The sequence below is a fragment of the Ranitomeya variabilis genome, chromosome 1 (assembly GCF_051348905.1).
Source record: "Ranitomeya variabilis isolate aRanVar5 chromosome 1, aRanVar5.hap1, whole genome shotgun sequence".
In the NCBI taxonomy this organism is placed as follows: domain Eukaryota; kingdom Metazoa; phylum Chordata; class Amphibia; order Anura; family Dendrobatidae; genus Ranitomeya; species Ranitomeya variabilis.
The window spans coordinates 41,509,016-41,528,285 of NC_135232.1; the positions used below are offsets into that span (position 1 = coordinate 41,509,016).

Below are 19,270 nucleotides of genomic sequence, written 5' to 3' on the forward strand. Positions count from 1 at the left end.
GTCTCATAGTCATGCCATAATGCCAGTCTCATAGTTATGCCATAGTGCCAGACTCATAGTTATGCCATAGTGCCAGTCTCATAGTCATGCCATAGTGCCAGTCTCAAAGCTATGCCATAGTGCTAGTCTCATAGTTATGCCATAGTGTCGCTCTCATAGTAATGCTATAGTGCCAGTCTCATATTCATGCCATAGTGCCAGTCTCATAGTAATCCCATAGTGCCAGTCTCATAGATATGCCATAGTGCCAGTCTCATAGTCATGCCATAGTGCCAGTCTCATAGTTATGCCATAGTGCCAGTCTCATAGTCATGCCATAGTGCCAGTCTCATAGTCATGCCATAGTGCCAGTCTCATACTCATGCCATAGTGTCAGTCTCATAGTCATGCCATAGTGCCAGTCTCATAGTCATGCCATAGTGCCAGTCTCATAGTTATGCCATAGTACCAGTCTCATATTCATGCCATAGTGTCAGTCTCATAGTCATGCCATAGTGCCAGTCTCATAGTCATGCCATAGTGTCAGTCTCATAGTCATGCCATAGTGCCAGTCTCATATTCATGCCATAGTGTCAGTCTCATAGTCATGCCATAGTGCCAGTCTCATAGTCATGCCATAGTGCCAGTCTCATAGTTATGCCATAGTTCTAGTCTCATAGTCATGCCATAGTGTCAGTCTCATAGCCATGCCATAGTGCCGGTCTCACAGTCATGCCATAGTGCCGGTCTCATAGTTATGCCATAGTGCCGGTCTCATAGTAATGCCATAGTGTCAGTCTCATAGTCATGCCATAGTGCCAGTTTCATAGTTATGCCATAGTGCCAGTCTCATAGTTATGCCATAGTGCTAGTCTCATAGTCATGCCACAGTGTCAGTCTCATAGCCATGCCATAGTGCCGGTCTCATAGTTATGCAATAGTGCCGGTCTCATAGTCATGCCATAGTGCCAGACTCATAGTCATGCCATAGTGTCAGTCTCAGTCATGCCATAGTGCCAGTCTCATAGTTATGCCATAGTGCTAGTCTCATAGTCATGCCATAGTGCCAGTCTCATAGTTATGCCATAGTGCTAGTCTCATAGTCATGCCATAGTGTCGGTCTCATAGTCATGCCACAGTGCCAGTCTCATAGTCATGCCATAGTGTCGGTCTCCTAGTTATGCCATAGTGCTAGTCTCATAGTTATGCCATAGTGCTAGTCTCCTAGTTATGCCACAGTGCCAGTCTCATAGTAATGCCATAGTGCCGGTCTCATAGTCATGCCATAGTGCCGGTCTCATAGTCATGCCATAGTGTCAGTCTCATAGTCATGCCATAGTGTCGGTCTTATAGTTATGCCATAGTGCTAGTCTCATAGTTATGCCATAGTGCTAGTCTCATAGTTATGCCATGTGCCAGTCTCATAGTAATGCCATAGTGCCGGTCTCATAGTAATGCCATAGTGCCGGTCTCATAGTCATGCCATAGTGCCGGTCTCATAGTCATGCCATAGTGTCAGTCTCATAGTCATGCCATAGTGCTAGTCCCATAGTTATGCCATAGTGCCAGTCTCATAGTTATGCCATAGTGCCAGTCTCATAGTCATGCCATAGTGCCAGTCTCATAGTTATGCCATTTGTCAGTCTCACAGTCATGCCATAGTGCCGGTCTCACAGTCATGCCATAGTGCCGGTCTCATAGTAATGCCATAGTGTCAGTCTTACAGTCATGCCATAGTGCCGGTCTCATAGTTATGCCATAGTGCCGGTCTCATAGTTATGCCATAGTGCCGGTCTCATAGTCATGCCATAGTGCCGGTCTCATAGTCATGCCATAGTGTCGGTCTCATAGTCATGCCATAGTGCCGGTCTCATAGTTATGCCATAGTGCCGGTCTCATAGTCATGCCATAGTGTCAGTCTCATAGTCATGCCATAGTGCCAGTCTCATAGTTATGCCATAGTGCCAGTCTCATATTCATGCCATAGTGCCAGTCTCATAGTTATGCCATAGTGCCGGTCTCATAGTAATGCCATAGTGCCAGTCTCTTAGTTATGCCATAGTGCCAGACTCATAGTCATGCCATAGTGCCAGTCTCATATTTATGCCATAGTGCCGGTCTCATAGTTATGCCATAGTGCCGGTCTCATAGTTATGCCATAGTGCCGGTCTCATAGTCATGCCATAGTGCCGGTCTCATAGTCATGCCATAGTGCCAGTCTCATAGTTATGCCATAGTGCCAGACTCATAGTCATGCCATAGTGCCAGTCTCATAGTCATGCCATAGTGCCAGTCTCATAGTTATGCCATAGTGCCGGTCTCATAGTCATGCCATAGTGCCGGTCTCATAGTCATGCCATAGTGCCGGTCTCATAGTCATGCCATAGTGCCAGTCTCATAGTTATGCCATAGTGCCAGACTCATAGTCATGCCATAGTGCCAGTCTCATATTCATGCAATAGTGCCGGTCTCATAGTTATGCCATAGTGCCGGTCTCATAGTCATGCCATAGTGCCGGTCTCATAGTCATGCCATAGTGCCAGTCTCATAGTTATGCCATAGTGCCAGACTCATAGTCATGCCATAGTGCCAGTCTCATAGTCATGCCATAGTGCCAGTCTCATAGTTATGCCATAGTGCCGGTCTCATAGTCATGCCATAGTGCCGGTCTCATAGTCATGCCATAGTGCCAGTCTCATACTTATGCCATAGTGCCAGACACATAGTCATGCCATAGTGCCAGTCTCATATTCATGCAATAGTGCCGGTCTCATAGTAATGCCATAGTGCCAGTCTCATAGTTATGCCATAGTGCTAGTCTCATAGTTATGCCATAGTGTCGCTCTCATAGTAATGCTATAGTGCCAGTCTCATAGTAATGCCATAGTGCCAGTCTCATAGCTATGCCATAGTGCCAGTCTCAAAGTCATGCCACAGTGCTAGTCTCATACTTATGCTATAGTGTCGGTCTCATAGTCATGCCATAGTGTCAGTCTCATAGTTATGCCATAGTGCCAGTCTCATAGTTATGCCATAGTGCCAGTCTCAAAGTCATGCCATAGTGCTAGTCTCATACTTTTGCTATAGTGTCGGTCTCATAGTCATGCCATAGTGCCAGTCTCATAGTCATGCCATAGTGCCAGTCTCATAGTTATGCCATAGTGCCAGTCTCATAGTTATGCCATAGTGCCAGTCTCATAGTCATGCCATAGTGCTAGTCTCATAGTTATGCTATAGTGTCGGTCTCATAGTTATGCTATAGTGTTGGTCTCATAGTAATGCCATAGTGCCAGTCTCATAGTTATGCCATAGTGCCAGTCTCATAGTCATGCCATAGTGCTAGTCTCATAGTTATGCTATAGTGTCGGTCTCATAGTTATGCTATAGTGTTGGTCTCATAGTAATGCCATAGTTCCAGTCTCATAGTTATGCCATAGTGCCGGTCTCATAGTCATGCCATAGTGCCAGTCTCATAGTTATGCCATAGTGCCAGTCTCATAGTTATGCCATAGTGCCAGTCTCATAGTTATGCCATAGTGCCAGTCTCATAGTTATGCCATAGTGTCAGTCTCACAGTCATGCCATAGTGCCGGTCTCACAGTCATGCCATAGTGCCGGTCTCATAGTTATGCCATAGTGCCGGTCTCATAGTCATGCCATAGTGTCAGTGTCATAGTCATGCCATAGTGCCAGTCTCATAGTTATGCCATAGTGCTAGTCTCATAGTCATGCCATAGTGTCAGTCTCATAGCCATGCCATAGTGCCTGTCTCGTAGTCATGCCATAGTGCCGGTCTCACAGTCATGCCATAGTGCCGGTCTCATAGTTATGCCATAGTGCCGGTCTCATAGTTATGCCATAGTGCCGGTCTCATAGTTATGCCATAGTGCCGGTCTCATAGTTATGCCATAGTGTCAGTCTCATAGTCATGCCATAGTGCCAGTCTCATAGTTATGCCATGGTGCCAATCTCATAGTTATGCCATAGTGCTAGTCTCATAGCCATGCCATAGTGCCAGTCTCATAGTCATGCCATAGTGCCGGTCTCATAATTATGACATAGTGCCGGTCTCATAGTTATGCCATAGTGCCAGTCTCATAGTTATGCCATAGTGTCGGTCTCATAGTTATGCCATAGTGCTAGTCTCATAGATATGCCATAGTGCCAGTCTCATAGTAATGCCATAGTGCCAGTCTCATAGTTATGCCATAGTGCTAGTCTCATAGTCATGCCATAGTGTTGGTCTCATAGTTACGCCATAGTGCTAGTCTCATAGTTATGCCATAGTGCCAGTCTCATAGTTATGCCATAGTGCCGGTCTCATAGTTATGCCATAGTGCCAGTCTCATAGTAATGCCACAATGCCAGTCTCATAGTTATGCCATAGTGCTAGTCTCCTAGTTATGCCACAGTGTCAGTCTCATAGTTATGCCATAGTGCTAGTCTCATAGTTATGCCATAGTGCCAGTCTCATAGTAATGCCACAGTGCCAGTCTCATAGTTATGCCATAGTGCCGGTCTCATAGTCATGCCATAGTGCCGGTCTCATAGTTATGCCATAGTGCCAGTCTCATAGTAATGCCACAGTGCCAGTCTCATAGTTATGCCATAGTGCCGGTCTCATAGTCATGCCATAGTGCCGGTCTCATAGTTATGCCATAGTGCCGGTCTCATAGTCATGCCATAGTGCCGGTCTCATAGTCATGCCATAGTGTCAGTCTCATAGTCATGCCATAGTCCAGTCTCATAGTTATGCCATAGTGCCAGTCTCATATTCATGCCATAGTGCCAGTCTCATAGTCATGCCATAGTGCCGGTCTCATAGTAATGCCATAGTGCCAGTCTCATAGTTATGCCATAGTGCCAGACTCATAGTAATGCCATAGTGCCAGTCTCATAGTTATGCCATAGTGCCAGACTCATAGTCATGCCATAGTGCCAGTCTCACACAGTCATGCCATAGTGCCGCTCATAGTTATGCCATAGTGCCGGTCTCATAGTCATGCCATAGTGCCAGACTCATAGTCATGCCATAGTGCCAGTCTCATAGTTATGCCATAGTGCCAGTCTCATATTCATGCAATAGTGCCGGTCTCATAGTTATGCCATAGTGTCAGTCTCATAGTCATGCCATAGTGCCGGTCTCATAGTAATGCCATAGTGCCAGTTTCATATTCATGCCATAGTGGCAGTCTCATATTCATGCCATAGTGCCAGTCTCATAGTTATGCCATTGTGCCAGTCTCATAGTTATGCCATTGTGCGGGCTCATCGTTATGCCATAGTGCCAGTCTCACATTCATGCCATAGTGCCAGTCTCATAGTTATGCCATTGTGTCAGTCTCATATTCATGCCATAGTGTCAGTCTCATATTCATGCCATAGTGCCAGTCTCATAGTTATGCCATTGTGCCAGTCTCATAGTTATGCCATTGTGCCAGTCTCATAGTTATGCCATAGTGCCGGTCTCATATTCATGCCATAGTGCCAGTCTCATAGTTATGCCATTGTGCCAGTCTCATAGTTATGCCATTGTGCCAGTCTCATAGTTATGCCATAGTGCCAGTCTCATATTCATGCCATAGTGCCAGTCTCATAGTTATGCCATAGTGTCAGTCTCACAGTTATGCCATAGTGCCAGTCTCATATTCATGCCATAGTGCCAGTCTCATATTCATGCCATAGTGTCAGTCTCATATTCATGCCATATTGCCAGTCTCATAGTTATGCCATAGTGTCAGTCTCACAGTTATGCCATAGTGCCAGTCTCATATTCATGCCATAGTGCCAGTCTCATATTCATGCCATAGTGCCAGTCTCATATTCATGCCATAGTGTCAGTCTCATATTCATGCCATAGTGCCAGTCTCATAGTTATGCCATAGTGTCAGTCTCACAGTTATGCCATAGTGCCAGTCTCATATTCATGCCATAGTGCCAGTCTCATATTCATGCCATAGTGCCAGTCTCATATTCATGCCATAGTGTCAGTCTCATATTCATGCCATAGTGCCAGTCTCATATTCATGCCATAGTGCCAGTCTCATATTCATGCCATAGTGCCAGTCTCATATTCATGCCATAGTGTCAGTCTCATATTCATGCCATAGTGCCAGTCTCATAGTTATGCCATAGTGTCAGTCTCACAGTTATGCCATAGTGCCAGTCTCATATTCATGCCATAGTGCCAGTCTCATATTCATGCCATAGTGCCAGTCTCATAGTCATGCCATAGTGCCAGTCTCATAGTTATGCCATAGTGCCAGTCTCATAGTTATGCCATAGTGCCAGTCTCATAGTCATGCCATAGTGCTAGTCTCATAGTTATGCTATAGTGTCGGTCTCATAGTTATGCTATAGTGTTGGTCTCATAGTAATGCCATAGTGCCAGTCTCATAGTTATGCCATAGTGCCGGTCTCATAGTCATGCCATAGTGCCAGTCTCATAGTTATGCCATAGTGCCAGTCTCATAGTTATGCCATAGTGCCAGTCTCATAGTTATGCCATAGTGCCAGTCTCATAGTTATGCCATAGTGTCAGTCTCACAGTCATGCCATAGTGCCGGTCTCACAGTCATGCCATAGTGCCGGTCTCATAGTTATGCCATAGTGCCGGTCTCATAGTCATGCCATAGTGTCAGTGTCATAGTCATGCCATAGTGCCAGTCTCATAGTTATGCCATAGTGCTAGTCTCATAGTCATGCCATAGTGTCAGTCTCATAGCCATGCCATAGTGCCTGTCTCGTAGTCATGCCATAGTGCCGGTCTCACAGTCATGCCATAGTGCCAGTCTCACAGTCATGCCATAGTGCCAGTCTCATAGTCATGCCATAGTGCCGGTCTCATAGTCATGCCATAGTGCCGGTCTCATAGTCATGCCATAGTGTCAGTCTCATAGTCATGCCATAGTCCAGTCTCATAGTTATGCCATAGTGCCAGTCTCATATTCATGCCATAGTGCCAGTCTCATAGTCATGCCATAGTGCCGGTCTCATAGTAATGCCATAGTGCCAGTCTCATAGTTATGCCATAGTGCCAGACTCATAGTAATGCCATAGTGCCAGTCTCATAGTTATGCCATAGTGCCAGACTCATAGTCATGCCATAGTGCCAGTCTCACACAGTCATGCCATAGTGCCGCTCATAGTTATGCCATAGTGCCGGTCTCATAGTCATGCCATAGTGCCAGACTCATAGTCATGCCATAGTGCCAGTCTCATAGTTATGCCATAGTGCCAGTCTCATATTCATGCAATAGTGCCGGTCTCATAGTTATGCCATAGTGTCAGTCTCATAGTCATGCCATAGTGCCGGTCTCATAGTAATGCCATAGTGCCAGTTTCATATTCATGCCATAGTGGCAGTCTCATATTCATGCCATAGTGCCAGTCTCATAGTTATGCCATTGTGCCAGTCTCATAGTTATGCCATTGTGCGGGCTCATCGTTATGCCATAGTGCCAGTCTCACATTCATGCCATAGTGCCAGTCTCATAGTTATGCCATTGTGTCAGTCTCATATTCATGCCATAGTGTCAGTCTCATATTCATGCCATAGTGCCAGTCTCATAGTTATGCCATTGTGCCAGTCTCATAGTTATGCCATTGTGCCAGTCTCATAGTTATGCCATAGTGCCGGTCTCATATTCATGCCATAGTGCCAGTCTCATAGTTATGCCATTGTGCCAGTCTCATAGTTATGCCATTGTGCCAGTCTCATAGTTATGCCATAGTGCCAGTCTCATATTCATGCCATAGTGCCAGTCTCATAGTTATGCCATAGTGTCAGTCTCACAGTTATGCCATAGTGCCAGTCTCATATTCATGCCATAGTGCCAGTCTCATATTCATGCCATAGTGTCAGTCTCATATTCATGCCATAGTGCCAGTCTCATAGTTATGCCATAGTGTCAGTCTCACAGTTATGCCATAGTGCCAGTCTCATATTCATGCCATAGTGCCAGTCTCATATTCATGCCATAGTGCCAGTCTCATATTCATGCCATAGTGTCAGTCTCATATTCATGCCATAGTGCCAGTCTCATAGTTATGCCATAGTGTCAGTCTCACAGTTATGCCATAGTGCCAGTCTCATATTCATGCCATAGTGCCAGTCTCATATTCATGCCATAGTGCCAGTCTCATATTCATGCCATAGTGTCAGTCTCATATTCATGCCATAGTGCCAGTCTCATAGTCATGCCATAGTGCCGGTCTCATAGTTATGCCATAGTGCCGGTCTCATAGTTATGCCATAGTGTCAGTCTCATAGTCATGCCATAGTGCCAGTCTCATAGTTATGCCATGGTGCCAATCTCATAGTTATGCCATAGTGCTAGTCTCATAGCCATGCCATAGTGCCAGTCTCATAGTCATGCCATAGTGCCGGTCTCATAATTATGACATAGTGCCGGTCTCATAGTTATGCCATAGTGCCAGTCTCATAGTTATGCCATAGTGTCGGTCTCATAGTTATGCCATAGTGCTAGTCTCATAGATATGCCATAGTGCCAGTCTCATAGTAATGCCATAGTGCCAGTCTCATAGTTATGCCATAGTGCTAGTCTCATAGTCATGCCATAGTGTTGGTCTCATAGTTACGCCATAGTGCTAGTCTCATAGTTATGCCATAGTGCCAGTCTCATAGTTATGCCATAGTGCCGGTCTCATAGTTATGCCATAGTGCCAGTCTCATAGTAATGCCACAATGCCAGTCTCATAGTCATGCCATAGTGTCGGTCTCCTAGTTATGCCATAGTGCTAGTCTCATAGTTATGCCATAGTGCTAGTCTCCTAGTTATGCCACAGTGTCAGTCTCATAGTTATGCCATAGTGTCGGTCTCATAGTTATGTCATAGTGCTAGTCTCATAGTTATGCCATAGTGCCAGTCTCATAGTAATGCCACAGTGCCAGTCTCATAGTTATGCCATAGTGCCGGTCTCATAGTCATGCCATAGTGCCGGTCTCATAGTTATGCCATAGTGTCAGTCTCATAGTCATGCCATAGTGCCGGTCTCATAGTAATGACATAGTGCCAGTTTCATATTCATGCCATAGTGGCAGTCTCATATTCATGCCATAGTGCCAGTCTCATAGTTATGCCATTGTGCCAGTCTCATAGTTATGCCATTGTGCGGGCTCATCGTTATGCCATAGTGCCAGTCTCACATTCATGCCATAGTGCCAGTCTCATAGTTATGCCATTGTGTCAGTCTCATATTCATGCCATAGTGTCAGTCTCATATTCATGCCATAGTGCCAGTCTCATAGTTATGCCATTGTGCCAGTCTCATAGTTATGCCATTGTGCCAGTCTCATAGTTATGCCATAGTGCCGGTCTCATATTCATGCCATAGTGCCAGTCTCATAGTTATGCCATTGTGCCAGTCTCATAGTTATGCCATTGTGCCAGTCTCATAGTTATGCCATAGTGCCAGTCTCATATTCATGCCATAGTGCCAGTCTCATAGTTATGCCATAGTGTCAGTCTCACAGTTATGCCATAGTGCCAGTCTCATATTCATGCCATAGTGCCAGTCTCATATTCATGCCATAGTGTCAGTCTCATATTCATGCCATAGTGCCAGTCTCATAGTTATGCCATAGTGTCAGTCTCACAGTTATGCCATAGTGCCAGTCTCATATTCATGCCATAGTGCCAGTCTCATATTCATGCCATAGTGCCAGTCTCATATTCATGCCATAGTGTCAGTCTCATATTCATGCCATAGTGCCAGTCTCATAGTTATGCCATAGTGTCAGTCTCACAGTTATGCCATAGTGCCAGTCTCATATTCATGCCATAGTGCCAGTCTCATATTCATGCCATAGTGCCAGTCTCATATTCATGCCATTGTGCCAGTCTCATAGTTATGCCATAGTTATGATCATAGTGACAGTTTTGTGGCTACGGTCATCCTGTAAGTTCTTACTTGTTCCGATCTTCCACACTACTCATCCCTCATTGGACAGAAAGTGTTACCTAAGCCGTCCATCAGCCCCATCACAATTTTGGAGTGCTCTCCTCACCTTATGCATGGTGCCCTCCTGGTCTGCAGTAAAGTGCAAATATCGACCATAGTTCTGCATCTGGTATAAAGCCCGATCAGAAATCAGCGTCATGGGGAAAAGTAGTGAAGTGTTACTGTCCTTACAATGTGCAATTAAAGGGCTTTACTACTTTTTTTTAAGTTTAAACAGATGATTCTACAAAAAATATATAGTTTGACAACATTTCAGTTTAGTAAAAAAAAAAAATAACAGCATAGTCACCTGCCCAATCCCCCACTGATCTGGCTCCGCTGCTTCCCCTGCCGGTCCCCACTTCCTTTTCCCGGTATTAGTATCCTCTACGTGGTCATGTGACGGCTGCATTGAAATACTTGGATCTGGAAGTGGGCACCAGCAGGCGCACTTCTCACTTCTCACGGTATTGTAGTGCGCATGTGCTGGCGCTCTTTGCCATTTCCCTGCATTTGCGCATTGCGCCGTCTGTGAGTATAATAAAAGCTCTTTTTTTGTGCCTTGCAGAGGGGATTGGGGACCAGAATGCTGTACCGGGGGCTTACAGGTGCTGGTCGTACTATATATGGGGAAAACTTGGTGACAGGTTCCCTTTAACTGGCATTGCATCTTGTGTGGGTGTGAAGGGTTAAACTAAGAAAACTTAAAGCAGGCTTCATTTTGTGCTTTTCGACTCCATCTTGCTGTTTTGAGATAAATTTTGTTACTAGGTAAAAGTTCATAGTTGTTATGAGACCTTGATTGTTTCAACCTGAACAAGGCATGAGAATGAGGGTGTATTGTTCTCCAAAGACCTTGACGTACAGGCTGTTCCTACATTCTTATAGGTTAAGAACTGTGAGCGTGTTCTTATGTTGATTGGTTGAAGTATAACTTCTAAGATTATGAAAAGTGTGACGCGATAAACAGGGCTTAGACATCTGCTCGATCCCCCCAAATAGAGACACACGTCTCAGTCTGGTCATTTTTAGTTGCCGGCAACGCTCTGTGGATCAATTTGAAAATCACTGAGTCAACCGTGAAGGGTCACTTCAGATCCTCCCTCAACATGGGCAATGTAGCTACAAAGTCTGGATTCCAGATAAATTCCAGTGACATTGTACATTGTTACATTGTAACAAATAGTCAGGGCAGATTTGAGCTCTTTGCCTAAACTGGATACAAATGTAGCAAACCCTCAGTTATAAAGTGCCCAGTACTCCTTATTGGAAACTGGTGTCCCCCCAATTGTTCTCTTCGGCCCCTAAGACATCAGGCAGGAGGATGTATGGCACTGAAGACACACTACTGTAAAGTGATAGGGCTTGCTCACGCCAGCATATATAGGCTGAGTGCCATGCAATGTTTTGTCGGATTTCACTCGGACCAGAGTTATTCTATAGGGCAGTGCAGATCTGCAATCCAGCACGAGGAAATAATCACAGCATGCTGCAAGTGGCTCCGCAAATTGGATCACACGCACCCATTCAATTCTATAGGTACGTGCAAAACTTTGGACTGCACTCGGGTGCCATCTGAGTGCAGTGCGACTTACGAGGACACATACAATGGAGAAGATGGAGAAATTAAGTTCTCCCCACCAGTGCTGTGATTCTCTCATGCAAGACAATCGGATCACAGTAAGGTGACACTTTGGATCAAACTAAGATCAGAGTTTTCTCAGAGTGTTATTAGCAAAACCGATCAGATGACCCCGGCAATACGCATCACCAATAGCCTCCAGTGCTACAGTAAAATGTGCATGGCATAATATGTCAATATAGCGGATAACAATATATGGCAGACTGGGGCAAAGTGTAGCCCGCGGGCCACATGCGACTTTTCAGGTGTTCCAGTGCGGGCCAAGTACTGGTACAGCCAAATGTCTGGATATATCATTTTGTTTAGGGGGGCTTTGTGGGGACACACTATGTAGGGGGGCTCTCATACTGTGTAAGGAGACTTTGTGGAGACATAATGTGTATGGGTCTTTGTGTGGACATATTGTATAGGGGGCTTTGTGGGGTCATACTATGTACGGGGCTTTTGAGGGGATACCATACTATGTGAGGGGCTCTGTGGGGATTTCATACTTTATGGGAACATCATACTGTGTAGGGGGGCTTTATGGGGATATACTATGTGGTGGGGCTGTGAGGGGATACCATACTATGTGGTGGGGCTGTGAGGGGATACCATACTATGTGAGGGGCTCTGTGGGGACTTCATACTTTGTGGGAACATCACAATGTGTAGGGGGGCTTTATGGGTATATACCATGTGGGGGGCTGTGAGGGGATACCATACTATGTGGGGGGCTCTGTGGGGACTTCATACTTTGTGGGAACATCACAATGTGTAGGGGGGCTTTATGGGTATATACCATGTGGGGGGCTGTGAGGGGAAGCCATACTATTTGTGGGGCTCTGTGGGGACTTCATACTTTGTGGGAACATCATGCTGTGTAGGGGGGCTTTATGGGTATATACCATGTGGGGGGCTGTGAGGGGATGCCATACTATTTGGGGAGCTCTATGGGGACTTCATACTTTGTGGGAACATCACAATGTGTAGGGGGGCTTTATGGGTATATACCATGTGGGGGGCTGCCATACTATTTGGGGGGCTCTGTGGGGACTTCATACTTTGTGGGAACATCACAATGTGTAGGGGGGCTTTATGGGTATATACCATGTGGGGGGCTGTGAGGGAATGCCATACTATTTGGGGGGGCTCTGTGGGGACTTCATACTTTGTGGGAACATCATGCTGTGTAGGGGGGATTTATGGGGATATACCATGTGGGGGGCTGTGAGGGGATGCCATACTATTTGGGGGGCTCTGTGGGGACTTCATACTTTGTGGGAACATCACAATGTGTAGGGGGGCTTTGTGGGTATATACCATGTGGGGGGCTGCGAGTGGATGCCATACTATTTGGGGGGCTCTGTGGGGACTTCATACTTTGTGGAAACATCACAATGTGTAGGGGGGCTTTATGGGTATATACCATGTGGGGGGATGTGAGGGGATGACATACTATTTGGGGGGCTCTGTGGGGACTTCATACTTTGTGGGAACATCACAATGTGTAGGGGGTCTTTATGGGTATATACCATGTGGGGGGCTGTGAGGGGAAACCATACTATTTGGGGGGCTCTGTGGGGACTTTATACTTTGTGGGAACATCATGTTGTGTAGGGAGGATTTATGGGGATATACTATGTGGGGGGGCTGTGAGGGGATTTCATACTATGTGGGGGGCTCTGTGGGGACTCCATACTTTGTGGGAACATCACAATGTGTAGGGGGCTTTGTGGAGTCATCCTATGTATGGGGGTTTTGAGGGGATACCACACTATGTGAGGGGCTCTCTGGGGGCTTCATACTTTGGAGGAACATCACAATGTGTAGGGGGGAATTATGGGGATATACTATGTGGGGGGCTGTGAGGGGATACCATACTATGTGGGGGGGGGGCTGTGAGGGGATATCATACTATGTGGGGGGCTCTGTGGGGACTTCATACTTTGTGGGAACATCATACTGTGTAGAGGGGCTGTGTGGGAACATCATACTGTGAGTGGGGACTGTAGGAGCATCATATTGTGTTGTGAGCTGTTGACCAAGGTACAAAGGCTGAATAATAGGAGCAAAATAATTTGCTACTTTATGTATTTTTTTTATAAAAATCAGTAAATTATATGTTTTTTTATTAGCTGCTTCAGGAAAGAACACCTTACATATATTAACAGTATCAGCGATTCTCCCGACTAAATGATGCCCAAGATTAAGTGATAAAAACAGGTATAAAACAATAATAATGAGCAGAATAAAGTTTGGCAGAATGGTTCGGCCTCCACAACAGTCACAGTCTCTCTTGTGGCCCCTTGGAAAAATTAATTGCCCACCTCTGATATAAGATATTCCATATTTTGGGGTCTGGGAGAACATACTAATGGGGCAGCAGCCTCACGGGGCCCAAGTAGTAAGGGGGCCCACTTCCACCTCCAAGCAGCAATCAGCTTCTGGCACAGACATATTATCGCACAGGGGCCTTTTCTGACTGTGTCCTCCCCGGATACTCTTTTGGCCCCATCTGGGTTAATGGTTCTTCTTACCTGGTGTACACCCTATGCAGAGGCCTATAACACTATGTGCTCCTTAACCGTGATTAGGTGTTATAGTGAAGCTGCAAATCATCATACTGTGCTATGTCCACCCTGCAGGCCTACAACATGCCCTGGCAATTATCATTCACAATTCTTGCAGGGTATTGGAAACAGTCAGCAAGCTTGATGGAAAAACTCACTTAGCAGCTCAACTGAGCTTCTATTATTCAACTCAAATCATCACAGCAAAGTTAGCGCAGAGACTGAGCCGGCAACACACTTTATTCAGCTCTGAAACCAGCAGAATTGTGATTTCAGCTCTGGAGCATATTACAGGCTGCAGCTGGCCATGACTACTAGTGTGGCTCATGTTATACATCCCCCAGTGTAAAAAATGTCAGTAGATGCCACGACACACATTTTCTAAACTATGGCACAAGTTGTTCTTCCTGTAAACTTTCCTCTGAGTTCTATCTGGGAAAGCTGGGTGCCATCTAATCCTCCTCTCTCTCTACTATATGTCATCCAGCTTTCCTAGATTCCTCTCTCCATCACCTCCTCTATCACTACATTACTAGGCAGGACTTTAGGAAAAGTTGGGTGACTTTTCCATTAACTCTTTACTTGTCACCCAGCTTTCTCTACATCATAGACAATCTGATTTATTTTTTTTCTTTTGAAGAGGATTTGCCTAATAATGGGCAAGAGGCAATAAAAGAGAACAATCCACTCCACCTATCAAGAAACCAAAACTTCACCAACTCTTATCATCCAAGCATCAGAAACCAGGGCAGTTCTTCTCTTCGCCCCTGCGCCATATGATCCTCTGGGGTCCAATCTGTGTCTCTCTCCACCAGTTATTGCAGTACTACAACTCCCAGTGTGCCATGCCAGCTGGAAGTTGTAGTCCTAGAACAAAAAAAAGCTGGAGAAGCTGCACAGTGTGGAGAGCAGACCTTCTGCCTATACACAGAGCAGGGAATCAGCACCTGGGACAGCAACAGAAATCAGGACAGGGGGGAGCCATAGTGGCCAGCGAAGGGTTAATGATGTCACAGGGAGGGGCTGCTACTAATAAGACCACTGTGCATTAGATGATGATGGGTGAGGACCCCTCCATTGTGCCTGATTACACTGCGCCTGCGCCAGGATGATGGCCATGGAATATAGATGAGGCAGGGACCATGATGGACAATCTCAGCAGTGATAGCAGAATGAAGCCCCTGGCAGCCCACCCTACAGCGAGCAGAGCCCCCTGGTACAATGTATCCCCCTCCCCCACTGATGAGCTGGGGTCCACATACCTGAATCCCGCATGGAACATGTACATCCTGGGGCCCCCCGCACTGGCGTATTTGGGGGTGGTGAAGATGTTGTCCTTCTTCAGGGACACGTAGCTGATGAGGGAGAGGATGAGGAGGGCGACGCTCAGCATCACCAGACCCAGCACACTTGCCACCCGCACCATCTTGCAGATTCTCATCCCTGCTCAATGCAGCGGCCACATAAGAACTAGGTCGGTGGGGAGACACGAAATAATAACACGGAGATAATCCGCAGGGAGAGCCCGGAGCCTGGGAGACTTAGCAGGAAGATGGAGGGCAGCGCTGCACAGGGGAAATGGCAGCTGAGGCGTCTGTGCGGCTGGGAGCCCCCCTCATTGTGCAGCGCCAGCTGCCAGCCTGCAATAATGGAGGCCTCTGCAGCCCACTCATCTATGGGAGGGCAGGAAACCCCCCATACAGCCCGGAATCCCCCTCACACAGCCCGGCTGTGCCTGTGCCTGGTGGGAGGAGGCTGGGGGCATGCGTAGTGCGGCTCCGCACCGGGGTCCCCCTGCCAGGGATGCCAGGGAGCAGCTCTGCCCTCACCCCGGCAAAGGGGCGAACAACAACTGCTTCTCTAGCTGGGTTATTTCCTGCTATTATATGTATGTTTTATTATGATGAATTATTGTTGCAATAAATATATATTTATAAAAAAATAGCTAAAATACTCTATAAATTATCTGTCTCATATTTAGTCAGCTATTGCTCCCAGCTATCCTTTATCTATTTATATATTATCTATCATCTGTTTATCTATCCATCCATCCATCTATCCATCCATTCATTATGTATCTATCTATTATCTATCATTCATCTATTATCTATCTATTACACACTGCTCAAAAAATAAAGGGAACACTTAAACAACAGAATACAACTCCAAGTAAGTCAAACTTCTCTGAAATCAAACTGTCCGCTTAGGCTATGTGCACATGCTGCGGAAAAAACCGTGCGGAAACGCAGCGGTTTACATTCCGCAGCATGTCAATTCTTTCTGCGAAATCCGCAGCGGTTTTCCACCTGCTCCATAATAGAAAACCGCAGTGGAATCCACAGAAAAACCACGGAAAATCCGCTATAAATCCGCAGGAAAAACGCTGTGTTTTTGCCCTGCGGATTTATCAAATCCACTGCGGAAAAATCCGTAGTGGACCATTCTACTTGTGCATATAGCCTTAGGAAGCAGCACTGACTGACAATCAACTTCACATGCTGTTGTGCAAATGGAATAGACAACAGATAGAAATTATCGGCAATTATCAAGACACCCTCAATAAAGGAGTGGTTCTGCAGGTGGGGACCACAGACCACATTTTAGTACCAATGCTTTCTGGCTGATGTATTGGTCACTTTTGAATGTTGTTTGTGCTTTCACACTCGTGGTAGCATGAGATGGACTCTACAACCCACACAAGTGGCTCAGGTAGTGCAGCTCATCCAGGATGGCACATCAATGCGAGCTGTGGCAAGAAGGTTTGCTGTGTCTGTCAGCGTAGTGTCCAGAGGCTGGAGGCACTACCAGGAGACAGGCCAGTACACCAGGAGACGTGGAGGGGGCAGTAGGAGGGCAACAACCCAGCAGCAGGACCGCTACATCCGCCTTTGTGCAGGGAGGAACAGGAGGAGCACTGCCAGAGCCCTGCAAAATGACCTCCAGCAGGCAACAAATGTGCATGTGTCTGCACAAACGGTTAGAAACCGACTCCATGAGGATGGTCGGAGTGCCCGACTTCCACAGATGGGGGTTGTGCTCACAGCCCAACACCGTGAAGGATGCTTGGCATTTGCCACAGAACACCAGGATTGGCAAATTCGCCACTGGCGCCTTGTGCTCTTCACAGATGAAAGCAGGTTCACACTGAGCGCATGTGACAGACGTGACAGAGTCTGGAGACGCCATGGAGAGCGATCTGCTGCCTGCAACATCATTCAGCATGACCGGTTTGGCAGTGGGTCAGTAATGGTGTGGGGTGGCATTTCTTTGGAGGGCCACACAGCCCTCCATGTGCTCACCAGAGGTAGCCTGACTGCCGTTAGGTACCGAGATGAGATCCTCAGACCCCTTGTGAGACCATATGCTGGTGCGGTTGGCCCTGGGTCCCTCCTAATGCAGGACAATGCCAGACCTCATGTGGCTGGAGTGTGTCAGCAGTTCCTGCAAGATGAAGGCACAGAAGCTATGGACTGGCCCGCCTGTTCCCCGGGCCTGAATCCGGTTGAGCACATCTGGGACATCATGTCTTGCACCATTCACCAACATCACGTTGCACCACAGACTGTCTAGGAGTTGGCGCATGCTTTAGTCCAGGTCTGGGAGGAGATCCCTCAGGAGACCATCCACTGCCTCATCAGGAGCATGCCCAGGAGTTGTAGGGAGATCATACAGGCACGTGGAGGCCACACACTACTGAGCATCATTTCCTTGTCTTGAGGCATTTCCACTGAAGTTGGATTAGCCTGCAATTTGATTTTCCACTTTGATTTTGAGTATCGCTCCAATTTCAGGCCTCCGTGAGATATTAATTTTGATTAACATTGATAATTTTTATGTTTTATTGTTCTCAATGCTTTCCACTATGTAATGAATAAAGATTTACAACTGGAATATTTTAATCAGTGATATCTAGGATGTGGGATTTTAGTGTTTATCTTTTTGAGCAGTGGTATATCTATTATCTATCTATCTATCTATCTATCTATTACATATCTATCAATCTATTATCTATCTATCTATCTATCTATCTATCTATCTATCTATCTATCTATCTATCTATCTTGAGAAAGGATTTGTTTTATCTGAAACGTTGCCACGCCTCTTTTCCCCATCTTTTTGTGCTGTTTCCCTTTTTGTTTACTGTCTGAAAGGCCATTGGAATGCTGGTCAGGGAAGCGTGCACGCTTTAACCCCTTTACCCCCAAGGGTGGTTTGCACGTTAATGACCAGGCCAATTTTTACAATTCTGACCACTGTCCTTTTATGAGGTTATAACTCTGGAACGCTTCAACGGATCTTGGCGATTCTGACAATGTATTGTACTTCATGATAGTGGTAAAATTTATTTGATATTACCTGCGTTTATTTGTGTGAAAAAAACGGAAATTTGGCGAAAATTTTGAAAATTTCGCAATTTTCCAACTTTGATTTTTATGCAATTAAATCACAGAGATATGTCACACAAAATACTTAATATTTAACATTTCCCACATGTCTACTTTAAATCAGCACAATTTTGGAACCAAAATTTTTTTTTGTTAGGGAGTTATAAGGGTTAAAAGTTGACCAGCAATTTCTCATTTTTACAACACCATTTGTTTTTAGGGACCACATCTCAATTGAAGTCACTTTGAGGGGTCTATATGATAGAAAATAACCAAGTGTGACACCATTCTAAAAACTGCACCCCTCAAGGTGCTCAAAACCACATTCAAGAAGTTTATTAACCCTTCAGGTGCTTCACAGGAATTTTTGGAATGTTTAAATAAAAATGAACATTTAACTTTTTTTCACAAAAAATTTACTTCAGCTCCAATTTGTTTTATTTTACCAAGGGTAACAGGAGAAAATGGACCCCAAAAGTTGTTCTACAATTTGTCCTGAGTACGCCGATACCCCATATGTGGGGGTAAACCACTGTTTGTGCGCATGACAGAGCTCGGAAGCGAAGGAGCGACATTTGACTTTTCAATGCAAAATTGACTGGAATTGAGATGGGACGCCATGTTGTGTTTGGAGAGCCCCTGATGTGCCTAAACATTGAAACCCCCTCAAAAAGGGACACCATTTTGGAAATTAGACCCCCTAAGGAACTTATCTAGATGTGTGGTGAGCACTTTGACCCACCAAGTGC

General features: G+C 45.8%; 1 protein-coding gene across 1 annotated transcript in view; it reads right to left on the reverse strand.

The window, feature by feature from the left end:
* Nucleotides 1–15,879, reverse strand: part of ST8SIA3 (ST8 alpha-N-acetyl-neuraminide alpha-2,8-sialyltransferase 3) — a 43,446-nt gene extending 27,567 nt beyond the window's left edge. Inside the window, exon 1 of the mRNA XM_077282532.1 lies at nucleotides 15,399–15,879. Coding sequence (XP_077138647.1) covers nucleotides 15,399–15,577 — 179 coding nt within the window. The 5' untranslated portion in view covers nucleotides 15,578–15,879. The remainder of the gene's footprint in view (nucleotides 1–15,398) is intronic.
* Between the last annotated feature and the right edge of the window lie 3,391 nt (nucleotides 15,880–19,270).